At 42.6% G+C, this 12,753-nt stretch overlaps 1 protein-coding gene across 2 annotated transcripts in view; it reads left to right on the top strand.

The window, feature by feature from the left end:
- BRF1 (BRF1 general transcription factor IIIB subunit) overlaps window positions 1–12,753 on the top strand; it is a 251,642-nt gene that overhangs the window by 49,067 nt on the left and 189,822 nt on the right. For both annotated transcript variants that reach the window (XR_013540718.1, XM_020800763.3), the window contains exon 3: window positions 6,526–6,699. Coding sequence is in view for 1 of the 2 variants with exons in the window: in XM_020800763.3 (XP_020656422.2) it covers window positions 6,526–6,699 (174 nt within the window). In the remaining variant the exon portion in view is untranslated. The remainder of the gene's footprint in view (window positions 1–6,525; window positions 6,700–12,753) is intronic.

The raw sequence follows: 12,753 nt of genomic DNA, 5'->3' as shown, positions 1-12,753 counted from the left end.
CCGTCCCCCGGCCGGTTATCCCATCCATGGCTGGACTCCTGAGAGTCCGACCATGGAAGGGAAAGCCGGCCGGGGTGCGAATCCAAGAGGCGGCGGCGGCGGTAGGAGCTTGGATCCAGCCCCCGGCCGGTTCCCCTTGCATGGTCGGATCAGACCATGCAAGGGGAACCGGCCGGGGGCCGGATCCAAGCCCCTACCGCCGCCGCCGCCGCTTGGATCCGGCCCCCGGCCGGTTCCCCTTGCATGGTCGGATCAGACCATGCAAGGGGAACCGGCCGGGGGCTGGATCCAAGCGGCGGCGGGGGCAGGGGGGTTCCGAATGGCTTCCAGTGCTTCGCCTGGAAGCCATTCGGACACCCCCTACCCTGTCCCCGCCGCCGCTGAGAGCCTTCCGAGCTCTCAAAGGGCTTTCTCCAATGTGTGGCGGGGAAGCCCTTTGAGAGCTCGGAAGGCAAATGTCGGCGGTCGGCGGTGGCTTTGGGGTCCATCCAAAGCCACTGCCAACTGCCGACATTTTCCCCCAGCTGAGCGGCGGGGCTTTGAAGCTCCCGCCACTCAGCTGGGGGAAAATGCCAAAGGCCCCATTTTCGGTCAGCTGGTCGGCGGTTCCAAAATGGCTGACCCGCTGTGCTGCCTCGCTTTAGAGGCACCGAAAATGGCCGCCCCTATGGAGGAACATCGCTGAACGGTGAGTTTATCCTCCATAGGAACACATTAAACAAAGTTTAATGTGTTCCTATGGCTTTTTCCGTTCCGTTCAGCGATGTTTTCGCATAGCGGCGATTAATCCGGAACGGATTAACGTCGCTATGTGAGGCACCACTGTAGTTTTAATGATAAGTTAAGATGTAATATTAAAGTAAAGTTGATGAGCAAGATTATTTTTATTTATATTTGGAGATAATTTATTGGTTTTGTTTTTATAAAGGGAAGGGAAGTATAACTTTGCAACAGTCAGTACAATTTTGGAAGGGGAATGGAGCTCCACAGAGGGAGGAAAAAGTGGTTATATCTCTAAGGGGTCCTGGTGCTGTGGAGAACACAATTTGTGTATGTTTTGTTGTTCTATTATTAGATGTATAGATTTGTACACATTTGTATGATTTACATTTGAATGATTTGTTTTATGTTTTTAAATGATAAAAAAAGGATTGCACAAAACAGAAATTTGTGGAAACAAGAACTGGAGGCCAGTATCCAATATAGGGTGACAATGGTCTAATGAAGAAGTAGACTAAGGGAAGAATTAGCATATAAGGTTGTATTTTTAAGGCTTTTTTCGCTAAGGTGCAGAAGCAGCTGATACTTGCTATATGTTTTGCAGACAGAGTTCATTGCATTTGACTTGACTTAGGAACTCTGAGATTGCAGCAAGTTGAATTGATGTAACTTTGGCAATCATTTGTCCTGTTAATTGGTACTCTTTTTAGCTTGTAGGGCAAAAAAAATGTGAACAGGATGGCTGGAATAGTGAAAGCTAACACTTCCTTATTTGGCTTTTGCTCCTTATGGCTAATTGAATCTGCCGAGGTGGGAATGGTATTGTTGTTAAGGGAGTGATAAATGAATGGTTCCTTATGGGAAGAAACTGTCCTTTTCTGTCTCTAAAGGACACTAATTAAAGAGACTTATCCTGAACCTAAAGGTTCTGATTAGGGCACACCCAAGATTACTATTTCTGGCTAAGATAGTTGAGAAGGCTGCTGATGCTGTAAATCCATGCACTCCTGTATAACACTTGATTATTTTGACTGCTTTCAGAAACTCTTATCAGCTGGGATATGGGACTCCCAATTGCTTTCTTCACCCTGATACAGGGGTGTCTCGCTTAACAACGACAATCTGTTCCAGGAAAATCACCGTTTAGCGAAAACATCGTAAAGTGAAAATAAAAACCCCATTGAAACACATTGAAGCCCGTTCAATGTATTCCAATGGGGTAAAAACTCACCGTCCAGCAAACATCCTCCATACGGCGGCCATTTTCGCTGCCTGTATAGCTGCCTGTATAGCGTTCCTAAACACAGCGGGGAGCCATTTTAATCACCCGGCGGCCATTTTGAAACCGCCGATCAGCTGTTCAGAAAACGTTTTGTGAAGAATCGGTTCCTGAAGCAGGGAACCGATCATCGCAAAGCGAAATTGCGATCGCAAAAAGATCATCGTTAAGCGGTTTTGTCGTAATGTGGGGCAATCGTAAAGCGAGGCACCACTGTAGATGAACCATTCCAAGGGCTAGTTACATGACCATCTTAGATCTTCTGAACTTCTCAGGGTCTTATACTATTTTGGCCCACCTGGCTGTTAAGTGTTGGGGGACCTATATTGCAAACTTCTGGGAAAAGCCATGCAGAGCTTTGAAGAGAACTGCTAATAACATGCAGATGGGGGATTGTTGCTGGAGTCTTGCAATGGGAATGAACAAAAAAATAAAAATAAATCTTGACAAAAGTCAGCAGAACCTGACACTTGGGAACTGAGATCCAATTTGCTTTGGAAGGTGTTGTGCTTTCTGTGACATATCAGGTTCATAGGCTTAAGAACAGTCCTTGACTCTGCACTGTCACTGGATCCACAGTTGGCACCAGTGATGAGGACTGCATTTGTAGAACTTGTCGAGAGTATATCTGCTTTACTTTGAACATGTGTGCATAAACATGTACAGTACTAGCAGAAACATTTTGAGCTGATTCAAGAAAGAATGTGGCTCCTTGGAACGAACTGGTGGAAACTTAACAGAATTCAGTGCTCTTCCTTTAACTCTGGATGCAAAACTTAAGACAGGCCAAACTTAAGTTTAGAAAAATAGTTTGTATTTACATATGTACAGTAACTTGAATAGCTTATCTTCAGCATAACAGCTTATCCATATACAGCATATCCACAACCCATTATAACACAATACCCTGACTACTCCTTTACCAGAGCAGCCTGACTACTCCTGAATCAGAGCAGCAAAACAATCATCTCCCAGAGCTTCCTTTATACAAAGAAAAAGCCTCTGTAATCAGCAACCTGCCTGAGGCAACTCAAGCCTCAAACTCTGCCTGTTAACCTGCAACAGGTGTATGTTTTCACTTTACATGCAGTCTTTCTTAGATATTTTACTTACATGAGTACATTTCATATGTTCAAGAGTTTAATTTACAATATAGTGACCTGCTCCATTACAAATATCTTCACACAACTCTGCTTAGTGTACCATATACCGCTCACACTTGAAAAACAGCCCTGACCATTGTTTTGTTTTTAATGTATTCTCGAAGGCTTTCACAGAAGAGGGATCCGATGGTGGTTGTAGGTTTTTTGGGCTGTTTGGCCATGTTCTGGAACATGTCCAAATAGTCCAAAAAAACCTACAACAACCATGTTTGTGTTTGTTGGTTAGTAGTAGTAGGCATCCTTCAGTCTCGAGAGACTATGGTAACATGCTCTGTATGGAGGTCTTGGAACAGCGTCTAGTGTGGCTGAGAAGGCCAATTAGAGAGTGACAATCCCTTCCACACTGAAGACAAATGCAATGTGTCCCCTGTCCAGCTCCCTGATTTTGCTGCTTTCGGGACTGCCTCTTTGCCTCGTTCTGCTGTACAAGTGTCTCTTCAAATTGGGAGAGGCCATGATGCACCGCCTGCCTCTAGGCTGAACGCTCAGACGTCAAGGTTTCCCATCTGTTGAGGTCCATTCCTAAGGCCTTCAGATCCCGCTTGCAGATGTCCTTGTATTGCAGCTGTGGCCTCCCTGCACTAATTCTCCATACAGGAGATCTTTAGTTAGTCTTTGAGATTTTTCTTGCTTGGTATGACTTTGTGAATAGTAGTGAGCACAAGAGTGTATCCTGTAGATCAGAGGTACCCCAACCCCCGGTCTACAGCCCGGTGCTGGTCCGTGGCCTGAGCCAGACTGGGCCGCAGAGAGAGACCTTCCTCCCCCCCCCTGCACACACTCTCCCCTGCAGCAGCATGGGGACCACTGCTGCAGATCATCTTGACTGCTGTCATTGGTGTTGTCAACATTCAGGGTGCCCTCTGCTATGAAAAGCTTGGCATCTTTTTTTCCTGTTGGCAACACCGCTACCTTACGGGGCAGCAATATCAGGCCATTTCCTGGCATTTGAAGTGGATACAGAAGTACAGTACTCCACATTCATTAACTGGAGGGTTTTTTTGATGAACTGAATCTTTCTTGTGTCAACCTGACTTGGCAACAGACATCCTGTCTTATTGACATAGCATGTAGACTTCTGTAGTGAGCTCTACATGTGGCTATCCTTGAAGAAGATCCAGGATTCAGTTAGTGTAATAGTGTAGTAATCCTGAGTTGTTGTCTGACACTGTATCCACTAAACCAAACTTGGACTAGAAAAACTCTGGAGAGTTTCTATCTACCAATGTAGTAAATCTTGAATTGGATGGACCAATAATGATGTCACCAAGGATACGATAGCTTTTTGTGTTTCAGACCCTGCACATAGATTTTGATTAATGCAAAACATTTTATACAGAAGTTGGTGATGATGGTGTGAAATTCCTGTTATCTTGCCCCTTCCATTTAAAATATCCATGGGTAGTCAGTGTGAACTTGCCCCAGTAAGAGGCAACCATATGTTGGTCACTCTTCCCTCAATATATTTTTGAACAAGAAGCATGCAGTAATGAGAAGTCTGTTTTTCTTTTCATGCTAACACTGTGGAACAAGCCACATGGCAAACATTTCCTATAGCGATGTTACTGCTTTCTAATATCCCTGTGAAACTTTGAGGCTCTGTATGTTTCCTGTAACAACACATGGTATCAACATCTTTCTTATATGCTGAAGCTATGTGCTACCCACTGGCTTGTCAATAAATACCGTCGTTGATTTATCCTATTCTTTTATAAGCACTCTCTAAGAGTTGGATAGTGTGTGCTTTCCAGATTTCCCTGCAGCTCAAGTGTTTATTAGGATGATGGGGTTGCACTCTGCTTTCCAGAACTGCGCCAGCTGTACCGTATCCTCATTGGAGTCATCTAAAGGGCTTCAAACAAAGAAGGAAGGTGGATCCGTCTTCTTGAAGCCGCAGCTAATCCATGTAATCTGGCAACCTAGCTATTTCCAAATAGGAGTGCAGGAAGGAAATTATTTCCACAGCAATGGAACACATCTCTTTCTAGGGCCAAATTTTCTCAGTAGTGGCTTTGCCTTGTTTGTGGTTAGAGGCCCTGCATGTGTAAGCATATGCTTTGCCAGATTTTTAGTGTGTTGTAAGAAAACTTGTACTTTATTTGCAAACTAATGTAGCATATGCTTTGTCTGACTTTGTCTGAAACCAGACCTTCTCGGCAGTGTCCCCTCGCCTCTGGAACAGTCTGCCCCCAGAGATCTATCTGGTTCCCCTCGCTGGGTGTTTTTAAGAGCACATTTAAGACCTGGCTCTTTAGGCAGGTTTTCCCTCCTGTTATCACTTGAATATTTTTCCCCATCTCAAACTATATTACTGTTGTTGTTTTTTATTTTATTATATTGTTTTTATTTTATTTTTTATTGTTAGCTGCCCAGAGTAGACTTTGGTCTAGATGGGTGGGGTATAAATTGAATGAATGAATGAATGAATGAATGAATGAATGAATGAATGACATCTCAAAGCATTTACAAAATTTGGGGCTAGGATATAGTTCGCTTCCCACCCCCTTTTAGAATAATCAGTCCATAGATTGGCTGAGATTAAATCATTGATGCGTCTCAAAATTTCTGGTTAACCCAGGTGGCTTTCCTAATACATTTAGTTTATTTTTTAGTGCTACTGCCTTTGTGAGTGATTTAATTTGATTTAAGACGGCTCGACTTACAGACTTTTCGAGTTACAGACTTCTCTGGCCGCAAAATTTAGGTTCGACTTGCAGCCAGAGAATCGACTTACAGACCAGAAAAAAGCCAAAATGGAACAAAAATGGAACAAAAACGGCCGGTTACAGGATTAATCGGTTTTCAATGCAGTGAGCGCTCAAGGTTGATTTCCTTTAGAATGGATAGGTTTGTTCTCCTTGCAATCCTGGGGACTCTCAAGAGCCTCTTCCAGCACCACAATTCAAAAGCATCAATTCTTCAGTGGTCAGTTTCTTTATGGTCTGACTCTCACTTCCATACATCACTACAGGAAAACCATAGCTTTGACTATGCAGACTTTTGTTGGCAAGGTGATGTCTCTGTTTTTGAACAAATTGAACAAAAACGGCTGGTTACAGGATTAATTGGTTTTCAATGGAGACTCGACCTACAGACTTTTTGACCTGCAGCCACCATTCCAATACGGATTAATTCCGTAAGTAGAGAGTCCACTGTATAAGGTTTTGGGCTAATGCTTTCAGCTATCCTGGTTACTGGAGCTAGTGGTGAAGGATCATGGTATCTTAATCAGAAAACACAGGGAGGGCCACAGTTGCACATTCTTTCTATGAGGTATAGTGTTTCACGTGTCAAATATGTATATAGACATCAATGTATTGTGTCAGTATAGAAATGATGCATGTCTTTCTGTGTCTTTCACAGGTAAACGTCAAATTCATCATTTGGGAAACCAGCTTCAACTTAATCAGCATTGCCTTGACACTGCCTTCAACTTTTTCAAGATGGCAGTGAGCAAACATTTAACCCGTGGGAGGAAGATGACTCATGTCATAGCTGCATGCCTCTACTTAGTGTGTAGGACGGAAGGCACTCCACGTATCCTTTTGCCACTGAACAATAACAGAATTGAATTTTTTTGTGTGTGTGTGGAAAAATACAGTTTATTTGCTTGTGAATGTAGTCAAGAGCAGGCCTTTGAATCTTTCTTCCATCTGCTTACCTTCCATTCTCCCTACTTGTGCTGAGCTGGTCATCCATTTTTAATGTTTCTATTCCTTTCCCACCTTGACTTTGTCCTCCTGCTGTTCCGCTCTTTATTACCTTTTTCTTTATTTCTTGGCATTTCTTGGGAATGTTTCATTCTTTTGTGGTGGTATTGCCGAAAGTGAATCTGCATGGACATCATAGTAACAATAATAGATGTTTAGAAAAATAAGAAACAGCATACTTGATTCCAAACCTGAGAAAATTGATTTGCAGGGACTTTATAGAATACAAGGCTAATAATAGTAAACAGTAGATTGGGGTGGGGGAATACATGTCCCTTCAGAATATGGACTACAGCTCCCATCAGATTTGTTACTGTAATAAATGATGCAGTACAGCAGCAGCTGACAGAGCACATGTTCTCCATCTTTGGCAACAGATAGTAAGCTGATCTACAGAAATGTGGGAAATATATAAGATATGAAATAATGATGAAAATAACATGTAACACCTGAAATCTTGTTTGTGCTAAGTTCTGTGGTATAAGGTTGGTGACATTATTAGCCAGGACAAATTTTTGGAAATTAAAAATTCCTTCTCATCCTGAGGCCCCTACAGGTCCTGATTAATTCCTTTCATCATTGGGAACCTGTGGGGTTTGCAGAACAGGTGGAGGACATCTTTAATTACTGAAAATCACTGCCACCAGGATGACTTTACTGGTGGTTGCAGTTTTTGGTAATAAAAAGCATTCCCCGTCCTGTCCCATATTCCCATGAGTTCCCAATGGTGGAATGAATTATTTGGGACCTTTGTGGGCTTTGAGGTGGGAGAGTAGTAGAAAACTAGAAAAAGTATAGAAGCTCAATGATGGGAAGAAAACTAATATAATCCACCCACCCTGGGAATGAATGAAGGAAGGAAGGAAGGAAGGAAGGAAGGAAGGAAGGAAGGAAGGAAGGAAGGAAGGAAGGAATGAATGAATGAATGAATGAATGAATGAATGAATGAATACCTACCTACCTACCTACCTACCTACCTACCTACCTACCTACCTACCTAGCTCAGACCTAGGCCAAGAAGTCTATGAAGCTTGTGAGGTGAGAGAAAATTCTTTGCCAGGGGAACCAGAGCTTCCCAATACTCTGTTTCTAGCTGTCCTGGTTGTAAAACCTCATAGAAATTGGTGGTTAAATCATGACAAAGAAAAAAGAGAATCAGAAACCCACACATATGAGTTTTGTCTGAAGAACTCTGACTGATATAAAAGTGTTTGGATATTAGACCCTATATGCAGATCCAATGAGTGGTGCAGTGAATAGTATACTCAGTAGGCATTTGGGTCCTTCTGCCATCTGTTCAACAGATTGCATCATAAGAACATCCTTTGGACTGAGCTTTACTCTTACTTGTGCAGTGCTCTGGCACAGCCTTCCCTGCTGGTCATTATATACTTGATTTTTGGGGTGGATACATGCAAAGTTTTTTTCTGATTTTCCACCAGCACTGTTGAAACCCCATCCCGTGTGTGCAAAGTTCTGGCTTTGACCAGAACCAAATGAGTGGCAACACTTAACTGTGGGTGCTCAGCACCAGTACCACAGCCATGCACCTGCATAGCTTAGAGGGAGTGTTGTATACATGTATGTGTGTGGGAATGGTACAGTTAAATTAGCCCTTTCTACTTACTTCATCAACATAAAGTGTTTGCATTTTCACCTTGTCATTACCGTGACTTTCAACCCCTAGGAAAAAGTAATATACATGAGAGGCCATCTGGCTCAGTGATCTGTGTGGGTTTGTTATATAAGCAACAGCAAGAAGTAAACTGGATAACTGACTTTGCATATGTTGACAATCTGTTTATTAGAATGGGCCTGTTCTGCTGAATTCCACATAGTTCTCCGCCTGCCTCTTGCCAGATCGAGCATCCTTTTAAACAGGAATGTGACTTTTTAATGGAATGCAACTCTTATGAAGGTCTGTATCTCTCCCCTTCCAACCCCTCTAGCATCCCCAGCCTGTTACCACCTGGTGAGATGAATGGAAGCAAATCTTCACAGGGAGTAGTGATACAAAAGTGTTTTTGCTTACAGAAGGTCTTTGCTTCAATCCCTGACTAGTTAAAAGAATATGCTGGCAGGTAGGCAAAATTTCAGTGAGAGACATGGATGGCTTCTGTCAGTCAAGTATTACTCCGTTAGCAAACAGGTGCTTAACAGATTGATAATGAGGTTTTTGTGCATTTCCCTCCCCCACTAGATACACGTAAGGGACGTGGTGGCACTGTGGGCTAAACCGCAGAAGCCTGTGCTGCAGGGTCAGAAGGCCAGCAGTCGTAAGATTGAATCCACGTGATGGAGTGAGTGCCCGTCGCTTGTCCCAGTTCCCGCCAACCTAGCGGTTCGAAAGCATGGAAATGCAAGTAGATACATAGGGACCACCTAGGTGGGAAGGTAACAGCGTTCCGTGTCTAAGTCGCACTGGCCATGTGACCACAGAAGATTGTCCTCGGACAAAACGCTGGCTCTATGGCTTGGAAACGGGGATGAGCACCGCCCCCTAGAGTGGAACATGACTGGACAAAAATTGTCAAGGGGAACTTTTACCTTTACTTTTACTAGATACACATAGTGCTTGACTATACTCCTGAGGTTTATCAGAGCTTTGATCTGTTTCTATTTTGCACAGTCTCTTGTTTCCTCCCAGCTCTAGAGGGTTGAGGAATGCCCTGTAGCAGATTTTTGGGAGAGAGGTCAGAGCTGTGTAGTGGGGGAAAAGGTAAAGGGAAATCCCTCGGTGTGAGTAGGGACTTACTTTTCCTTGGTTGGATGTCATCTCATTCTGTGCTTCCATACTATTTTTAGAAATTTTGAATTAGGGATTTTTGTGCATGTTGTTGGAGGGGATTATTATGATGTACAGCACTGTATGTGTATTCTTACTAGATAATATACAGCAAGAAATAATCCCTTAGTTAATGTGCAGATTATCTGGACTGTTCTTCCCATATAGACATGCAAATCTGTCTTAGCTGGAGTTAGACCTTGGCTTCACCTAGCCCAGTGCTTCCTGCTTTGTCAGTGAATCTCTGGGAGAGAGTCTCTCCTAGCCCTGCCACTTGTTCTGGTTAGATTGTAAATGGCAGGGATTTTACCTGAGGGTTTATGTGTTCTGCCACTAAGCTTTGATCCCCACCCCCGTGCTAATCGTTTTCTGTGTTTTGTTGTATATTCAATGGAAAACTTGACTTGCTGACTTCTTCCTGACCCAAACTAAGCAGGATAGTTTTGTACATTTGGATGAATTGTATGAAGGAATTTGTGCTACAATCTTGGCAGAGGAGTATTTTGATACTGTTTTTGTTGTTTAGTCATTAAGTCATGTCCGACTCTTCGTGACCCCATGGACCAGAGCACGCCAGGCCCTCCCGTCTTCCACTGCCTCCCAGAGTTGTGTCCAATTCATGTTGGTCGCTTCGATGACACTGTCCAACCATCTTGTCCGAAGTAAGCAGAGTGGAACAATTTGTTTCTCTGCTGCTGTTATCTAATTGTACTAATGGGGCATTTTGAAATGTTTGGTGCTGTCAGTAATGCATTTAGGCCATTCCCTCTTCCAGACTCTCTTCAGGGAACTCGTGGTGGTACATAAGATCTCCCGCTTTTTAATCTCTCAAGGTAGTGTGTAAGATCTCTCATTTTTTAATCCTCTTGTAGCATTTCTGTAATCAGGTTACACTGGAAATTAGGCACTAGTCTGCTATGGAAGGAAAAAATTTGGATGGTGGAGGACTAAAACCTCCTTGTGAAATGTTCCCTATTCAGATTATTCTTTTCAAGAGTTGCTAGCTGTTATTTTCTCTCATGGAGGAAGAATCTGATAATACCACACAGAACTTCAGGCACAGGTGTGTTTGTGTGTAGTTCCATTCAGGTAAATGCAGAACTTGGAAAAATTCAATTTTTTTGAATTGGATATGCTGACTGGAGGATTTGGGGAATTGTGTTCTTTTTCCACGCTATGGCAGATGGTGCGAGGGAGAACTCTAACCTTCCTCCTCTTCAGAAGCACCACCCTGATGTGAGCAGGATTTTCTCCAGCAAAAAAAAAAAGTGTGCCATGGGAAGGGTGTATTTTTCTTTTTCTTTAAATCTGTGTGAGATCTTCTTTGCTGATGGGCCCATAGCGGGCTTTGACTCTTGAGACCTTGCCAGCTGAGGTGCAACATTTGACTCTAGTTGCAAGTGCTTAACATGTTTGCGGAACTAGACCTTAATTTGCAGTTTGGAAAGGTTACAAATTTTACTTGTGCTGATTGAAATGTTTCTAGCTTTGCTATTCTGATTAAAAACAAGGAGTGTTTTTGCTGTAGTTCTCAAGAGAGAACTCATATTGTGGAAGAGCTGGATGTAGTTTAGACATGTTTCAGAGTACTGTAATACGTGGCTGAAACAATACTTGGATTACATAATATTTTCCAGATGGAATATTTAATGTTTTTGTAGCACAGTAGCACGTAACTGAAAATGTGCACCGTAAAGTTGGGAAAACTGAGTTTTGTATATTAGTATATTTTTTGCTTTTCCTGTTTTTCATGAGGGATGAAACAGTGAGACCTTCATGGTGTCACCTTCATCTATAGTCCTTGTCTGCTTCTACAAATCAGTGTAATCCTGTGTATTGGCATTTGTTGATTGATGCTAGACTGCTTGAATTTTTCTTTTACATTTTCACTTTAGCTGGCTGATGTATTAAATTGTCAAAGGCACGATAATGAAATTTCTGTGTTTTTGATGAGTTGGATTTGCAATTGAGTGTACCATGTTTAAAATGAGAGAGGGAAAGATTACTGCAACTAGTCATCCAAATTTTCTGTCAGGGAGAAGCTGAAACTTGTTTTAAATTATGCAGCTTGAGCAACAATTGCATATACTCTACTAATTTGTCTTATTCATTCTGCATTTTTTAAACCTTTTGCATCAGGAGAAGGAAAGGAACTAGGTGGGGCTTGGAATCTCTACTTCTCCGGTTTTTGAGAATTGAGCAGTCCTTGCACAAACAGCTTCCAGTGTGTTGGGTAGAATTTTTTATTCTTATCGTGCTTGATCCATTTTTTAAATAGTGCATTAATTTATGCAAAGGATCAGAAACTGCAAGAAGTGGAGTATATTTGCTTATGTATACACAGTGTATAAACTTATTGTTATTTAGTCGTTAAGTTGTGTCCGGCTTTTCGTGACCGCGTGGACCAGAGCACGCCAGGCCTTCCTGTCTTCCACTGCCTTTGGTCAAATTCATGTTTGGTCAAATTCATATTGGTCTCTTCCGTGACAGTGTCCAACCATCTTGTCCTTTGTCGTCTCCTTCTCCTCTTTCCTTCACACTTTCCCAACATCAGGGTCTTTTCCAGGGAGTCTTCTCTTCTCATGAGATGGCCAAAGTATTGAAGCCTCAGCTGCAGAATCTGTCCTTCCAGTGAGCACTCAGTGTTGATTTCCTTCAAAATGGATCGGTTTGTTCTCCTTGCAGTCCAGGGTACTCTCAAGAGTCTCCTTCAGCACCACAATTCAAAAGCATCAATTCTTTGGAGGTCAGCCTTCTTTATGTTCCAGCTCTCACTTCCATACATTGCTACTGGAAAAACCATAGCTTTGATTATGTGGACCTTTGTCGGCAAGGTGATGTCTCTGCTTTTTAAGATGCTGTCTAGGTTTGTCATTGCTTTCTTCCCAAGAATCAGGTGTCTTTTAATTTCGTGGCTGCTGGCACTATCTGCAGTGATCATGGAGCCCAAGAAAGTGATATCTGTCATTGTCCATCCCTATTGTATAAATTAGCGATGGACAAACCTGCCAGTTTTGTTTTCTACCAATGTTTGAATTTTGGTAAATTCTGAGCGAAAGCAATCTGAAATGAAACTGGTTTACATTCTTAGTGAAC

Source organism: Pogona vitticeps, chromosome 1 (genome assembly GCF_051106095.1).
Source record: "Pogona vitticeps strain Pit_001003342236 chromosome 1, PviZW2.1, whole genome shotgun sequence".
NCBI classification, from domain to species: Eukaryota; Metazoa; Chordata; class Lepidosauria; order Squamata; family Agamidae; genus Pogona; species Pogona vitticeps.
This window is presented reverse-complemented; position numbering and strand designations above follow the sequence as displayed.